An 18516-nucleotide genomic window follows, 5' to 3' on the forward strand; every position below is an offset into this window, starting at 1 on the left:
ATGGAAGAAGCTTCAAGCCAATTTTGTCGATGAAATTCGTTGGCCCCGATGAAAGTTGTTGTACAGTTAACTCTTACAAAACTACTTTTCCCATAACGCTTTGATCAATTATATTAACTAGGAAACGAGTATGCTGTCCGTTCCCTTTTGCCAAATGACCCGCGAGAGAAATTTTCTGTTTGCCATAAACACTTAAACAAAAAGAGCCAGTTAGTTAAACACTCTCCTATATGAACTTGGTTATATTTAGCTGTGTCCCATAATTTCTACCCATATAATCTGGCTTGTCTGACAAGATTTAACTATAGGATCGATCATCCTTTTCTAGCGTCTTCTGTTCGAATAAACTTTTCATCCTTTTCACCCTCGTCGAAACCCCCGTCTCCATTTATAAATAATCCCTTTACAAGTATTTTTATCGCAGACGGGGAAAATTCAAGATAGATCATCTCCTAAAACTCTCCGCTGTTTTAATTAAACTATGTAATCGTGACCCCTTATGTTCAAAAAGATCACTGGTTCCCTTCGAGAGTTCGCAGTCAGGTTGTGTACATTTTTCCTTTCTTTTTTAATATCGACGAAGCACTTGGACACTTTCAAATTACTTCGAATATATATGAAATTCTCTGGTCTAATTTCAATTTTTGATCTTATCTCGGGTATCCATATACTTAATTTGTAGATATAGAAGGTGGATGAAAATTGGTCCAGCGGATGTACCCAGTTAAATGACATTAAGCATATCTATTCAATGGCAAGATCTTGCAGCGACTGGAATACCTGCTCCAAGCCACATTCTGGAAGTTTATATAGATTTTATGAACTGTCAGCCATTCGTTATAGATGGAACTTGAATGATGCAATGTATCCTCAATTCAAATTTAACAGGCTATTGGATTGCAATTGCGACAAGAAAATAAAGAATTTTTCGATCATAATGGAATTTCGATCGAATTATAGACAATCTGTAAATACTTTATGAATCGCTGTGTAACCCTGTATCTAGTCTTTTAGATCGGTCTGGTCTCCGTATGGACAAGCAGATAAGTGAGTGGAGGTTGAATGTATCGCGATACGTTTCCTGAATGGACAGATAGAAGCAAGAGCAACGGCGATCCTGATGAGTAGGACAGTGTGTCGCTGTCGTGCGCGTTGGGCCTCGTTCTTCTCCACGTGACCTGGTCACTGGCCCACTTTGGTTTCTCCTGGTTTGTTCTCTTTCTCCAGCTGGTGTCTGTCTTTTTTCTCTCCCCGATGATGCTTGGTCGTTTGTGCCATCGAAGACAGGGTCCCCACTTTTCCGATCGTCGATCCGTCTTCCTGACTACGCTACCTCCACCATAAACGACCTCCACCACTGTTCGTTCTTCGACCACCACCACGATTCCTGTTCGAAGGCGCCGCTTATGACTTAGCCATGCGATTCCAGCACATGCTGTGGCACGAGGTACAACAACCAGACAGGTACCATCCAGTTGACTAACCGGATGGACGAACGGTGCGTGGAAGAGATTGGCATTAGAATCGCGTGAAAAGTTCAATCGAACAGGTTCGCCGGTTGTAGCTCCCAGTGTCCCAGACTATCGACCGTCGACCCGGTTCTAACGCTGCCCGAGCTTTTCAGATTAGAATATCGGATGACAGCCGGCAGGATTTTATCATCGATATCGCGATCGGCGTCGACGGTGTATAGCCCACCAAATTTACCTGTATCTCGTTAGATCAGTGCATGTTATCCTCCTCGTTATCAATCGTGCGGACATTTGCCTATCAACGCTGTTGAAGTTGAGACCATAGTTGAGTTAGTATATGATTTGTAAAGCGAGATACGCGGACAAAGAAAAGGGAAGTGGAGGAAGTTCAGTGAACAAGTGCGACGCGTAAAGGAACTGGGGTGACAACGTGTGAACTTGACGAAAGACGTTCGTGTGACGTGAGAAAGGTCGTGTTTTCCTCCGGAGAACGACCGACTAAACGTTTCACGAGGATTTAAGGCTACGTTATGAGACGGGTTTAACGAGTCCACGAACGTATCACGGTTTATACGTTACATGGCAAGTATTCCTTATAAATCAGAATTGTCAGTATTTTGTATACAACACCGAATTGTACAACATGTCTATAGTTACAGTGGATGCGTGTTCTCACAAACTGTTGTTCTCACGAATGAATCTCATGAAACATCTATATCGCATATGAATCTCTCAGAAGCTAATTTCTTCCTTTCATTACATAAGTACATGATTAATATTATTCAGTGCTCGAGAAACAAATGACTTACTCCCATTGTTCATTCGTCGCAAGAAGAGAGCAACGATAATAACGATAATAAGTTTATCTGTATTTTTCAATGTATAGAGTTGACCAACGTGGCTCTGCAGTTCATCTGAATGGTGCGTACTTGCTTGTTCTCACGTGTTCGTCTGAAAACTCATCCACTTTAACTATAGTCTAAACTATAAAAGTAAATGGAAAATATGTACATACAAAATGATTGGGTTTGATTACTTGTAGAAACAGTCAGCTAATTTTGTTTAAGCGATCATTACACGTGCGAGGTCTACTTTAGATATATCGAGCTATCTTGATCTTGGTTCACGTGGTCAGGGTACGGTAACACTTTGTTTCGTTCGACGTGGCTCCGCAAGTTGATAGCATGAAAACAATGCAATAAATATTAATGTAGAAAGTTTGATAGTGGCGAGGATGAAAGATTATCGGCCAGTTCGAATCGTAGGATCGTTTATCGGAACCAGGACGTGATCAGGAATCAGTACGATCGTACAGAAGGTAACTTGACCGTGGAAGCAGGAGAAAGCTGGGTTTCCGACTTTGGCCCGTAGTAAAGGAGGCGATATACATAGAAGATCATTTGGCATGCTCCGCTGCTTCACCGCATCCTTATTCCCTTTTTCTCTCTTTGCCTTCTTCATCCTAATGCTCCATTCTCGGTGATTTCATCCACGCGTCGTTACCTACACGTTGCACCTTTTTAAAGTCCCATTTTTCGAGATTAAACGTAAGAACCGAGTCACATGTAATTACATTGTAGTCTGTTTCTTATAATTACGTTTTCGTGTAAGCATCAAACGCAAACCCGCTGCGATTATACTTAACTCGTTAACAGGGCCATTCCTCCACACAGGGTCATATATATATAATAATCATATAATTAAGAATTAATAAAGACAAATCAATCACAGATAAATTTTGATTTTAGTCCTTGCAAATGAGCCTAATTGACGTGATGTAATATAAATTATTGCATTAAATAAAGTAAATGTAATATAACTTATTTGTAAGAAGAATGAGAAGGTTGTAAAAACGTCGTCGATAATTTCATCTATTACGTATCTACTGCCAAATTTGTCTAACTACTTTAAATTCCATGAAGCTCTTTATCCAAATCGATCACGCAGGAAACGACATTAACCCCGTTCATATCGAAAGTCAATGTTCCAGCTATTTTACATATAGTTGATCTGTTAATAGATTTCGGCTACAGATGAACGGTGTCCGATCATTAACATGCCAGATAAAGCTAGACGTTCATTCACCTCTTTCTTAACTCAATCGAACAAACTGGTTCCGGTTCTTTTTATCGTGCAAGTTTCCTGTCGATGAAGTTCGATCCCAGCGTTTTCGAAACTCTGTATTCTTGGACAGTTCACTACCGAAGAGATTCGATCGGGGAGAATAAAATTTCTCGCATTGACCCCGAGTGGTGTCTGACACATTGCTACGAGCTGCTACGACCTGCTACGAGTAGTACACGCGCGCCGGTTCGTGTGTGCACCTAACTTGTAAGTTAGGTATGCCACAGCAGCAGGTAGTGGTAAGTTGGTAACGGTTGTCAGCACTCAGACGACTCGTGTCACTCTTTCCAATCCTATTCGTTGATTTGTGCGTTTAACGCTTATTCGCGACTCTTCCTGTCGCTCCATTTCAACAGATCGACGAATCCAGCGGATTACTATTAGGGACAATAAAGATGTTTCCCGTCGATAAGAAGGAGCCTCTTAAATAATAATATATTTTCGAGATGTTACACGTACGTTACGCGCGATCTAGAAATCTAAATTGCAAAGACAATGCAAAATAGTAGAGCGAAAACATGGGCTCGTGACAAGTTACGTGTAATATAATGTGACGCGCGTTTATATTATTTCCCCTGTAATTATCGTCACATCTTCGTAATAATCGTTTTCTGTCAGCGTGACTAGCGTAGATTAGCTGGGTGAAATGGCTGTCCGCGTTGCTTTTGTCGCCCTACATACCGGGACCACCTTTCGAGCCTCTTAAAATGCAGACGACGCACTGTCCCTTTCGAGTTATTCAAAGTAACATCATTATTTCGGCACGTACATAGCAACTATAGAAAGTGCTCTCATCGAACATTTCCTTCTGTTCCAATTTACTACGCTATCGCCATTGACTCTTTATCGTTCCTTCACAGACGAACGTTTCTTCGACTACACGCTATTTCGATATGGGATACGGGTAAACTATCACTTTCTACAATTCTTAGGAAGAGAGATGATAGGCTTCGGACCATCGTTCGAGTTATTCGACTTGAACCGAACGGAGGCGGTGATCGGTTTTGCACGAATGATCAAGTACGAAGTATTCGAGGTGCTTAAGTGAAAGCAGACTACGTTTCTAAATATCATTGCGTATCTCTTGTATTTTTGATGAGCTTCCTGTTGTTTATTTGTTTCGATTATCCATCGTCTTGCTTTCTCCAGCGTTCCCTTGACACGATGTTATAAATACGTCAGTTTCTTTAGATCTCATAAAACTACAAAATCTACGTGAAAGAAATGGTGACAAAGAAAATATTAAGCGAATCCTTGAAATTTCCTTGGATAGTCACAAAGTAGTAAAAAAGCAGAATTTGATAACGTAAAGTGACTGAAAAAAAAAGATTGCAAATTTTATACGTCATTAACGTAACGTTGGTCCTTGATGGATTAATGGGCTAAGCCGATCGATCAGTCTCTACCGTAATTGCATCGTCACAGTGTGGAAACAATTTCTAGGAGTACCACCTGCGCGTTTAATTGACTAAAACGTCAGCACAGTTCCATAAACGATAGCAAAATTAGATACGACAGACACAAGGACATTACGTGGCTATGTCAATGTGATCTACCGAAAAGCGTGAACTATCGCGACTAGATCTACACGATCCGATTCCAAGAGAAGAAAGAATGGACGGTGACGATGACGATGACGATGACGATGACGATGACGATGACGAGGAAGCATCTCTCGGTTGATCGACGAAGGCAAGCCAATCGGGTCACCCAGATCCAATAATGAAGTAGAATCGAACTGAGCTTTCTCTCGGGTTTACGTGTACAGGTGTGCGCAGAATCCCATGCATACCCGTGTTCATGCACTTGTACAAGCCTTTACCCATATACCGATGAACGGCCAATGAACGCCGAAGAATTTTCGAGGCACTCGAGTCTACTCTTTGACTCTTATCCTGCGCAAGCTGCAAGGAGCTCAAGATCGTGACTGTGTCCGGATCTTCATGCGCATACTGCATACAGTGTGCCCTCTCTTCGTATACGTTCAGGCAAGATGGTTGACGTTCTTTCAAGAACAAGTCAACGTAAAATATTATCTTCGGCATTGTACGTTGGAGGAACAGGATTTTTCCTCCGCTTTGTCTAATAAACCGTGAGTTGTTCGTATGTTTTCCGGAGAGAACACAATGTCTGTACTTGTAGGGTTTTCCATGAATCGAAATTCAATTTTAATTTATTGGTACAGTCTTTCGCTTTATTCATACCTCCGTGCATGAAACTCGTATTTTTAGAATTACATTTTGCAATCCATTAACAACAAATCGAATAAGCGTCAAGCGATAAAATTTCATCCGGTATACGAAGATCAATTAGAGATCACCGTGCAACCGTGCAACCGTGCATCTTTAACAGAGATTCTGTCTGAGTAGTAACTGTTAACTATTCTACAGGAATGAAAAGATAGTTAACGATGATTATCGTCCTTTGCTACCAGCCTGTTTTTGTCGCGATCGAGACTACTTGAAACTGAAGACCGAGAAACGGGACGGTTCGAAGGAAAGTGACTTCCGCGTATTTACGCGCGTATAGCATGCTTGTATAGCACGTGAATAAACAACGAACGAAAGGGAACTATTGTCACGTTATCAGCGTGAAATGTTCTCGCCACGAAGATGCCGTAACGTATAATCATCCGCAATAGCTAACGAAGACGATGTAATCGATTTCGCCGGGTCAACATAATACTTTCTCTGTGATCGTGAAATCGGAACGTTGCATTTAATAGCATTCGCATAGGTTTAGCAGATCCCCATTTACAATACTAACAACAGAGAATATAAGAGAATACATTTCTGACGCATTCTGCGTGACATTCGTGAATAGTCAATCGACCAATAGAAAACGAATTTCCAATGAATCGACGCGGCTCCCGCGCATAGACTAGCATCGCGTGCAAGTAATGACACTCAGCGACAAAAGAAAGAAAAGTCAGTGGATACCACAAAGAATCAATAATTTGTAATACCGGTATCTTCCTCCATTCTTCTACTCCACTGTTTCTGCTATTTTTAACAACAGCTTTCATATTAGCATGGAACACGCGAAAAAAGTCGACTGTTAAGCATTTAACTACCTAGACCATTTATGAAACCGTTTCAAATATGTCCATGAACGTCAGACAGTTTCCTACAGTGAAACGAGAAATCTGTTTATCTTTGAAGAAGCTTTCGTCGCAGTAGCGTCTTGTCAATGAAAAATTAATTCGCTATTACGACGCACAAGATCGAATTTATGGTTGTTAAGAAGGTCAGAGGAACGGCGAAGAATAGGACAGTGAGGGGGAATTGGTAACTAGGTTACCGGTGGCTTGGTGAAGCAACGTTCGAGCAATCAGCTTCTTCGCTCTCTTCGTCTTTCTCACGGCCCCTTTCCTCACCGCGCATCAACGCAAGATCACGAGCAATGGTCTGCTGCCCCTTGTATTTCCTTTGCTCTTCTTCATCGTCGTCGTTCTCTCTTCTCTGTTTAGCATTACGCAGCCGTGATACGTAGAATGCCTCTGAACCGACTGTGTAACGGGATTTCGGGACACGAAGGGATACCGTGTGTGTTCACCTTCGAGACACGCACGTGAGCGTGTAAATATCGGCAAGTATCGTCAGATGAGAAAAAGCAAGACGCTGCGATGAAGTACCGTGGATTCTCATCATTTCTCCGAACCTCTTCGTTACCTTTTATCACTGCCCTAGGATCTGCTCTTACAATTGACTCGTTAAAAAAATGATCTTGTTTCTCTTTTCAATAAGCATTTAAGATATACTGCTACCTGGTAAATTTATTTGCCTCTCTAAACAGTAAGTAAAGATATTATGATTCTCTGTAGAAGATTTCAAGCACTTTCACAGCGAATAATCTTAAATTTTCATGCCAATTTATATCTTTATGAATGGAGATAAAGAAGTAGAATCTAAATAAAGATTCGTCTCATCCACTAAAGTTATGTGGGATTACTCTATTTGAGATATTCAATGTATTCCTCCATGTAATACACATTCTATTTTATATTTTATATGTATTATTTGTATTCCAGTTTTGTATCTTTAAATTTCCTTTGAATAGATGCATGAAGAGAGTATATATATACGGTACAGTGATGTAATATTTTATGCATAGTAGATTCTCTTTGAATATTTGGAGTATATTTCACGAGAACAAGTTGTAAAGAAATAACTTGCAAATTAAGATGGAGTACAAACTAGTTTATATTTTGTAGCTGTTGCGACTCACGATACTAATTTCTTGTACCGTTACAAAAGGCAGTATACATATCTACAATATGTGTAAGTAGATTTGAAATGACGATTAATATAGAGTAGAACCTCCCATATCCGAATACTCTTAACATTCGAACGTTCTATTATCCCAACATGACATTTCCCAGTAACGGATGACTCTTTCATATATACACATACTTTGCTAGTGTTCGTATAGAATGTGTCCTTTCCGGTATTCGATCCAGTGAATTCTCATCATAAAAATTTAGTGTCAAAGCAATAGTTTTAACTGTAAAAAACAAAATACGACATAACGGAAAATACGAAAATAGTGTAAGTGCAAGAGAATTGGCAAAAATACACGATGTTCATGATGAATGTACATGATGAAAGTATCTGATCTGAAGCATGTAGATTCCTCAAATGCTGGTAATACTAGAAAAACCTTAAACATACTGGTGTTATCAGATAATTTCATTGCGATAAAGACGATAATATTGACGACTTTATACAAATAGAAACAGCAAACAAAAGCGATAATATTTGTTTGAAGTACGAAACATTACCTGTATTGAAAAAATCATAATTTAGTAGCAAGGAAGATATAGGATCTCTAAATATTTGGAGAATAAATATTTGAAGAATCAGTTAATTTTAATCTGTGTTTCAATAAGCGAGATTTCATATTAGAAAAGTGACTGTTCTATTATTCGTAAATTCTATTATCCAAATAGTTTTGTCTGCCTATTAATTCGGATGAGATAAGGGTAGCTCCACCGTATATGTACATCTCATTCCTGCAGTGTGTAATCGTTGTTTAAATAATTTTGAAATTACTCGCACAAATAATTTTTTCTAACAAAACGATCTAAATTTTCGTTACAGATGGCTGTCGGGAAGAATATCCATTTATTACTTGTCATCCTTTCTTCGATGTCCGTTATTTCACGTTCTTACGTGCCTCAAGCCACAGGTAACAATTAAATTATATAACGAGCGACTAAACATAGATCAAGAATTAATGGATTGCGATAAGCGAATACGATGATTACCATTTTATTTTTAACTATGGAAAGCTTTTCGTAAACGTGAGTTGCCTTTCACGTTGAAAAGTGTAATTGTTTCATTAAAATCTTCCACCTTAATTATTCGTCAGAAATTGTGCAGTGGATTATCCAGAATGAAAATTAAGGAGTTTTCTGAAAAAGAGACTGTACATCGTTACATATGATAAGCGTTGATGTACATTCACCGAGTCTATTTTCTAATCAAATAGTTGAATTATAAAAATTTTCTTTATTTCGTAAATATACAAAAAAGAAAATAAATTTTTCAGAACCTCTGTAATTACTAGACTGTGTAGGTATATCTATGCATTTATGAAACACCTTAATATCTACTATTAAAGGATTGGAAACTAAGAATACATTTTACGTACTAAATTCCATATTATTTTTGCATATTACGTACGTTCTATACATTTTAGCACCTTGAAGTCGCCTATAAATATCACATGAAAATCCATGTTGCAATAATTATTAATTCAAACGTAGCTAATATCCGGACAGCAGGTATTTATGCAAAAATTGATAATTCTACGAATATAATTAAAAAGATGCAACTTACATAGGAAACTGTCTAATCTATTAAGTATTATAACGCGTGCTGTATCGTCAATATTTCATATACTTTTGCATATTATACGCGCTCTATGCACTTTAACATCTTGAAATTTCCCATAAATGCATGAAAATCCGCGGTCTAATAATTATTAATTCAAACGTAGCTAAAATATCTAGACTGCAGATATTTATGCAAAATTTCATAATTCTATCAATATAATCTGCTAAATATTTTAACGAGTATTATATTTTGAATATTTTATATATTTTTCCATTTTATGTGCATTCCATGCATATTTCCCACAAATACGTAGAAGCTTGCAGTCCATTAATATTAAAAAACTAGAACTGGAACTTCCAATTTACTCGATCCACCGTTTTATCTTACGGGTTCTTTTACCAGAATGCTCCTCGATTATGGGATAATACATATAGACAGAATATTTTTCCATGGTACGCTTCTCTTCATTGTAAACCGATGAAAATGTCAGGGGTCGATGAAAAGTTCCACTCGCACGGAATCCTATAATTCAGTGTCAATCTCGGTTCGCTGCATACTCGCGCGCATTCGTTGAAGTATTTTAACCGATAACGTCATGTCTCACACGTGGACTGTCTACCACGTTGTAATTATCTCTGCGTTGATTGCGTCTGCATGGTGAAACAAACGTATCTTCCCACGCGTACTTTCCACCGAGAATAATTTCACAGTTTTTCAATCGCAGTCATTACCAATTACATATGAATCGCTGAAGTTTCGAGTTTCAATACCCGCTGTCTATTTATACATATACCCTTATGCACATAGGCGCGTTACTTTTTAACAATCACACACGTACCAACATTGACACCAAATTCCACTTACATCTCACTTCCTTTCGAAAGTCGCGAATTCCACGAGTCGCGTATTTATACGTGCGCGTACCTCATTCTAAATGCATTTTCGCGCGTTCTCAATAGACGACAGAAATTTCGAATATCCCTACGAAGTGTCACACGCATACCAAGCATTTATATTGAATATTTAAAGCAATCTTCCGATGGTCACAGATACGTCGTTTCATATTAAATCCATAACGCCCCAACGACTTTGACAAACCAATTGAATACGAAATAGTTAAGCGAAGACAGGTTCTACGAAGCAGAAACAATTTTCACCGATTTCCCTGACGAAGAATTGTTTCAGGGTTTATTAATCAACAAGGACACTCGCCCTAAATACGATCTTTATCATTTTCGCAGTTCGATTTTCCTAAACCAGTTGCTAATTAAATATCGAGCAATAGTCTTATTACACTGTCTGCGCTGCGTAATAGATTAACCAACGTATTGCACAATCGATACGGCAACGTATCTATACTCTAGAAGGGTGGCAACGCGTTCATTTAATTAGTAAAATTTGTAATTACGTTCGTCGAAAGTAAGTGGAACGAAATGTTATTAGAGCACGATGTATCTGATAAAAATTCCAAAGGTCGAATTTATCGTATTCCATAGAAAGATCGTTTGGTCTTTTTGTGCGTTGAAAATAACGGGTTTTGTTGCCTAGCACTTTGTTCTTTAATTAGGAATTGTGTGCAAAAGCTTCCCGAGTAAATAATTTTTAAGAGCCTGCAATTCTTTATAAATCAAACTGATTGTTTAAATATGAACTTGTAACGTACTCGAATTCACGTTGTTCGTGACATAGTTGGACACAAAACGAAAGTCCGTGAAAAATTCAACAAAAATCTGGAACGCCGGAAGGATCCTGGTGATCCTCGTCTACGGACGATTCACGTTAGTAGGTCATTATATTGGTAGTATGCAGACACGTAAGAAGGCACGTGCAAAGCCTACATGCTTGCTCGTGTATGGCTTAGTCACCTGAGCATAACCGATCACGCTAAATGCCGATTTTTATGAGTACAAAGACATAACGAAACGTTTAACGCTGTAGTCTCTGTCTTTGGAGTTGGCATTTTCGTGTCGACGAATTTCTACGAATTATTAATATACTATAGTATCAGACACATTGGCTCAAATTAAAAAATCGACTTAATAAATTTACCAAGTCCTAGGCCGCGGATAAATGACCGCTTTCTCTCAAAAATCAAAGACAGAATTTAGGACGAATGTTTCTGCATATTTGTTCGCACGACCTTAACAGCGCCGAATACCAAACCAGTCCAGTTAGTTTCGTTTTCAACTCGTTTATCGTGAACCGTTGCAGACTCGTCGCTAATTACAGTAGTACGCCCTGATTGGAATAATAAAAGTTCGCCTTGTTTCGCGAACCGCTATCGTAACTGGATCAAACGGGCGTTCGAGAATTCGTAGAACGTCGATACTTGAAAAGATATTTTGCACGTCGATTTCCTTTTACAGGCAGGAGACTGTTCGGCGGATATAGAATAGTACCAAAAGCGTGCCAGCCAACGATACCATCCCGAGTAAAGTCGAATGAACCAGCGATATGCATGTTCAATTACGAATGCTCGCGTCGAAATGGGCAAGTGGTCGGCGCGTGTGTGGACGGGTTCCTTTTTGGTGCATGTTGTCAACTGCCACCGAAAAATTCGCTTGGCAGCAACGTCGGAAACGTTCCGAGCCCCGATGAAATATTCAACGTACACGAGATCGATCACGTCCCGGATATTCCGATCTTGTTAAATTCAGACGGTACGCCGCTTGGAATGACTATGTCCCAGGATAATACCATCAAAACTGATCCACCTAACGCGTCCAATCAAGCGAACAACGGAGGAACAACGTACACTAAAATTTCAACGTTCGAAGCGCCTTCGACGACCACGAAACCATCGTCTGAAATTTCGCAGATGCACGACAGCGTTGAAAATGCGGAAAAGCCGCAAGTACCTGCTCAACCAGACATAAGTCACTTAGAGGAAGATTTTCCAGCTCTGTTGGGTCAACAGAACGTTTTAGACGATCTGAGTCTGCCAGGATTGTTGAGTCACTCCGGCTCGAACAACAACGCTCAGAATCACCAGGACAACTCCGCCATTAATCCGGTTACCACTTTGCTGAGTCCGGATCAAATACTTCAGATAGCGGATCCGGTTGACCAACTTCCAGCTTTGTTTTCGCAAGGACTGGGTCAGAATAATCACACTTCGCCCGATACGATACTGTTAAATGAAAACGGAACCATGCTAAACGAGACAAATAATCCCGATGATCTGTTCAAGCCTAATGTCGAATCCAGTGCCGAGAAGAAGAAAGTGACTGAAACTTTGAACAGCACTCAGAAGCCGAAAGTGACCGAAAGTGTGTCGACTACGGAAATTAAGAGGCCTCTGCACGACACCACTTACCAAAGTACTTCGACGACACAGTGGATGAAATTTTCGGATCAACCAACATCTTCGATGCATGACGCGATGTCTTCTACCTCGGCAGATCAAAAACTCAGCACGCCGTCGATGACGAGATTACCGGTGGTTACCCAAATGTACGCCAGCACACAGAGACTCACGACGACTTCTCTCCCTCAAGCAACTGCGATCGATAACTTTGGCGAAATCAGCACGATAGAAGAAAGAGTGTCGACGAAGAACGTGGAGGCTACCGAGTTTACGAACAGGAGAACGACCACGCCGATGACTACTTTAAGCGACAAAAAGGACGAACTAGTAAAAGTGCCGACAATTACGTATGATTCACCGTCTGGCAACAAAAAGGACGACATAGTAGATAAGGAAGAGCTAGCGATTAATCATATAATTTCTATTCTGAACGAAACGAAACCAGGTTCGGGAACCACGATTCAAACCCCCAACTCATCCATTAATAAATGGGTCAGTATCGACGAAACTTCGAAACCATCGTTGGTTCGAATCTCCACGAAAGCTCCTACCGTTCCAACTACCGCTCAAACTTTCCCGTACACCTTTTATAAACCAATACAGACATCGAATTATTACAGCTACGAGACAGTTCCTACAGACACGACCTTCGCTTTGTATTCGACTTCCAATTCGCATTCGTCGAGACCATCGAGTCAATCGACTCTTGCTAATATCGGTACTTCGGATTATTCTACGAAAGCGACTACGACGAATCCTCCTGCGCCGACTGTGATTGTCCTAGGGCCCCTTGGTACAGAATTCACTACCGATACTACTCAGAAGGCGGTTACAAGGAGACCGGTGAGCGAAACTATTGGTCCTAGTACGACAGTTTTTAAGCCTACAATCGGATCGACGAGACCAAGTCCGCTTACCACGAGGAAACCAAGCGTCTCGACAACCATAACTCACAATATCAGTACAGTGATTTCCAATGTTGCTACCAATAACGTGGTCTCGACCAGTTTCTTCAGCGTCAACGTGAAAGACGGGACTACGTCTAAACCAATGGTGAACAGTAGCTATAGCACAGAATCTGTCGTCACTGAGACTGAATTAGAGTCAAATTCCGAGAAGTTGCCAACAAAGAGACCTACAATTTGGACTACCCTTTCTTCATGGTCGAGCAAGCCGAGTTTCCATTTGAGACCATCTAGTCCTTCGTTGGTTTTCCCAGATGACGATTTAACACCTGTCAACACTATAGTCTTCAAAGATCCTACCACTTCGACGATGATGGACTTCAAAGCAACGACCGCTCTACCACACTGCGATGAAGAAACAGCTGCTCCGGATGACCTGATCAATTTTCCGCCTGTCAGAAATCCGAATCTTAATATATCAGCACCAATTTCGCAACAAGAAAAGCCAACCATCGTTGAAACTTTTAATAACACCGGTTATCCAGATATCGAGATGATAAGTGAGAATGATATTCCAACACCCACCTTCATCGAAGATGATATTCTTACGAACAAAGTCGACACATTCGTGAACAAGATTGTACAGTCTCTACAAGGCAACTTTCAGGTATTACTCTTACATTTACTTTTATGGTCTATTTATTGCTTTTACAAGGATTGGTTCAATTCTGATTCGTGCAAATATGTCGTTTATTATTTTCTATATTTATGTATTATTAATCAACTTCTTTAATTATAGAACTTTAGTTTTTCCAAATATAAATACGAAACTTATTTTTGATGAAAATGATACCGCTATTTATATACGTCTATTTATATCGAATTTATATCGATTATTTTTTGATAATAATACATCTATAAAGAAAAAAATTATATCGAGAGATTAGAAATCTAAGTGACGAGCTAAGTCAGCCTCCTCGGCTAACAAGTTAAACTATATGAATAATTCTACTTTAATAGTGATAAAAGACTCGTTGACTCAACTCATTGCTATAACATGGAATATTCAACGCTCGCGACAACAATTCAGCCTTCGTGAGACGAGGGTTAATCTAACGGCTAAAACTAATCTCGTGTAATGTTATTCAGGATCTCAAAGATATTGTATACAACCGCGTTAACGGGACATCGGTTGCAACATCCAACCAACCATCCACTGTAACAAAGAGGCCAACTACCACGACGCGAAAACCCGTGCGAAAACCCTCAACAACGACGAAACCTTCGTACGTCACGACGAAGAAACCAACGACCACGAAGAGGCCGATCAATCGTCCGACAACTGTAAAACCATCGGTATCGGAGAAACCAGTTCGTCCTTCGAAACCGGCAACGACGAGACCGAAACCAACTAGTGGGTCTGCTGCAACCACGAAGAAACCCCAGGTTACAACGAAACGTACTAGACCAACTAGAAAACCTACTACAACGTTGGCTACAAGCACGGAGCTGATAGTGACGGAAGAGGAGAAAACTAGTACTTCTAGTGCAGACGAAACCATCGCGAGTCCGCAGATTACGTCCTCGAATGATTTTCGTTCTCGTGAGTGCTGTTTACTTAATTGTTATAACAAGCTATATTTCAAATTTCATGATGTATCGGCGTAATCGAGCAAAAATTTTACCGTATAGATTTTATTGCCACCTTCCACTAAATGTTGTTATTTTTCTACAGAATGTGGCATAAGACCTTTGGTTAAATCTGGAAGAATCGTCGGTGGTAAAGCAGCGACTTTTGGCGAATGGCCATGGCAAGTTTTAGTCCGAGAAGCCACTTGGTTGGGTCTCTTCACGAAGAATAAGTGCGGTGGTGTACTGATCACGGACAAATACGTCATCACTGCAGCTCATTGTCAACCAGGGTATGCCCAATATCTTCCACAGCATATTTTTCCATTTGTATTTGATTAGGATATTATTTGCTATATTCTTTCCATATTGTCCATACACTAGTGGCCATATTTTATATTATTGAAACGCTTGCTGATTTTTATTTAGATCTATTTATTAATTATTTTATTAAATTTTTATTCAATATTTCGTTAAATCTATTATTTCAGCCTTACAATAAAAACGTGAAATACTAATTCTCTTTCAGCGTAATATGAAATGTCCTAGTACTTTCTATTTATAGTCAACGGCGTGAATTGATCGTGGATTTTTATGCATTCGTGAAAAGCTTAGGGCACGCAATATGCAAAGATGTATAAAATTTGGACAAACGTTTTACAGATTCCTAGCGACATTGGTAGCCGTTTTTGGAGAATTCGATCTATCCGGCGAATTGGAAGCAAAACGGAGCGTAACAAGAAACGTTCGACGAGTAATCGTCAATAGAGGCTATAATCCAACGACGTTCGAGAGTGACTTAGCCCTCCTGGAACTGGAAACACCGATACAATTTGATGTTCACATTGTGCCAATTTGTATGCCCGAAGATGGTATAGATTTCACGAGTAGAATGGCCACTGTCACTGGCTGGGGGCGATTGAAGTACAGTTAGTATCGTTTCTACTTGTGCTATATTTTACTTAACGTATTTATGAATAGCATACTTATAAATAATCTGAATTTACAGATGGCGGCGTACCATCTGTTCTACAAGAGGTCCAAGTGCCCATAATCAAGAATTCTGTCTGTCAAGAAATGTTCCAGACAGGTGGACACTCCAAGTTGATTCTCGACAGCTTCCTCTGCGCTGGATATGCTAACGGACAAAAAGATTCTTGCGAGGTATCTTCAAAACGACGTAACTTCTCATTAGAACCCATTAAACTATATGCGTAATTTATTATTAATTTCTTACTAAAATACGGATGTTTATGCATTTATGGGAAATGTGCAAAATTGCATAGAATTCGTATAAAATATTCCTGTGAAATATAGGAATATAGCAATACTATTCGATTATCAACTTCTAAACAAGTAATTAAATTTTATTCTCTGTCGATTCTGCAAGAAGATGAGAAATATTGCTTTTGCTGTTGGTTTAATTAATTTATACATTTTAGTAAAATTCATATACTGTTGTTATAAATTTGCTAAAATGTCCAGATACGCATTGCACCTTTCCGGTTGTGTTTGTAAAAGTATTTTGCATCCGTTCCCCTATTTTGCATAACCGTAGTTTCCTTTTCACTGTATTATAAAATAAATTCGCCCTGTTTTAGTCTTTGTTTGTTTTTTTTATGAACAAAAGAAAGAAAACAATATTTTAATATTACCTCCATTCGATAATTTCACAGGGTGACAGTGGTGGTCCATTGGTGATGCAACGATCAGACGGAAGATGGTTTTTGGTAGGCACGGTGTCCCATGGAATAACATGTGCTGCACCATATCTTCCAGGCGTCTACATGAGAACAACTTACTTTAAACCCTGGCTACACAGTATCACCGGCGTCTGAAAGCCAGCAAATAGTTTATTTTTTGGACAAGTTGACAGGCACTGATGATTTCGTGCCACTTGTATAAATGTACAAAGGAAGATTAATTTATTTCCTTCGGAATAGATTGAAGAATATCGATTAAGGGACTAAAAGGATGAAACGGACACGGACGAGTTTCGTATACTATTTCCAACTTTAAATAATTTCTATCGCTCAAATCCCAATTTCCCCAATTTCCTTAATAAGTACTTAGTAGAATCGATAAGTTATTTCGTTGATATTCGATTATTTAAATTTTGAAATAGTATCAGAATCGATATTTAGTGGCAACTATTTCGTGAAATTTTGATCAATATCCGAAAAATCACCGCGTATTTATGTACATCAAACGTTAAAAGTGTTGTGTGTTCCATGTATATATACGTGAGTACGTATTACACGTACTATATGTATACTGTTACGAACTGCGAGCCTTATTTATTTCGTTGTTAGCTGTTATTTATTAAACTCATTTTTATACGAGGTAACAGTGTTTTCTTTCCATCCTCACCGCGCGCCATTGAAAGGTGTACGTTTGAATTGGAGGGAAAGAAAGAGAACGAAAGATGAAGAAAGACGTTGCAGATCTAAAAAGTGAAAATCGCGGACCGTCTGGAAATTCTAATTCATTTGTAAAGAACTTGATACGAACTTTTATAGCAATTAGAAAGCCGTGCGTGATACAAACTTTAACCATCGTGGATAAAGTTTCTTAGAAGTTCGGAACCTGTCGCGTCTAATAGCACGCGACACTTAAGCAGCGAACCACATTTCCATCCGGCGAAAATATTTTAACGAACCTTATACCCTAATTTATGCGAATACAAGCAAATAATCAAACCGCCTTAATCTTGTAAAAAGTCGAAAATAAAACTGATTACTTAATCAAGGGCGGCTACAACGTTTCGTCTACGTAGTTAGATCTCGTCTATCCAACCTTTTTCAATCTTGATTTTATACTCTCTATGAAGGGAAAAATGCAGAACATATAAATCTCGTCGTTGCGTGTTATAAATAGCCCTTACACATGCAACGTAAATTGCATATACATGTACTTTGGCATTTCCACAGACAGGTGGTTGTGTACTTAAGGGTATATTTACGGGAAGTCTTCCGGAACATGTGCATGTCAAAAGTAGTTGAACCGTGATCTAGAAACATGAACGTGAATCACATAAAATTTGAATTTTCTCGAGGGAGAGAAATGCATATTCGAGCTGCGTTGTGTTTTACTTTCGAGCTGCAATTGCTTCAATCAATGACGAAATAAAAATAATATCACGTCGAAAAATAAAATAACACCTTTTACTTTAGCAAAAAAAAACACTCTCTTTGCTACTGCATATGCAGCCATTATTCATGGGCCACCTAGGAAACGAATAA

The 18516-nt window shown here is 39.2% G+C and overlaps 1 protein-coding gene across 3 annotated transcripts; it reads left to right on the forward strand.

Moving 5' to 3' along the window:
- Positions 1–1393: 1393 nt before the first annotated feature.
- Positions 1394–17616, forward strand: LOC126922518 (serine protease filzig). Of its 3 annotated transcripts, none has more exons than XM_050735142.1 (8): positions 1394–2054; positions 8696–8783; positions 11800–14312; positions 14795–15248; positions 15381–15567; positions 15938–16203; positions 16284–16438; positions 16951–17616. In XM_050735142.1, the coding sequence occupies exons 1-8, from the start codon at positions 2052–2054 to the stop codon at positions 17110–17112; spliced, it is 3828 nt and encodes a 1275-aa protein (XP_050591099.1). In that variant the 5' UTR covers positions 1394–2051; the 3' UTR covers positions 17113–17616. The 3 variants fall into 3 exon arrangements, with proteins under 3 accessions (XP_050591099.1, XP_050591101.1, XP_050591100.1); XM_050735144.1 differs by lacking the exon at positions 1394–2054 and adding an exon at positions 7986–8143; XM_050735143.1 differs by lacking the exon at positions 1394–2054 and adding an exon at positions 8374–8612.
- Positions 17617–18516: the final 900 nt, after the last annotated feature.

The sequence above is a fragment of the Bombus affinis genome, chromosome 12 (genome assembly GCF_024516045.1).
Source record: "Bombus affinis isolate iyBomAffi1 chromosome 12, iyBomAffi1.2, whole genome shotgun sequence".
Taxonomy (NCBI): domain Eukaryota; kingdom Metazoa; phylum Arthropoda; class Insecta; order Hymenoptera; family Apidae; genus Bombus; species Bombus affinis.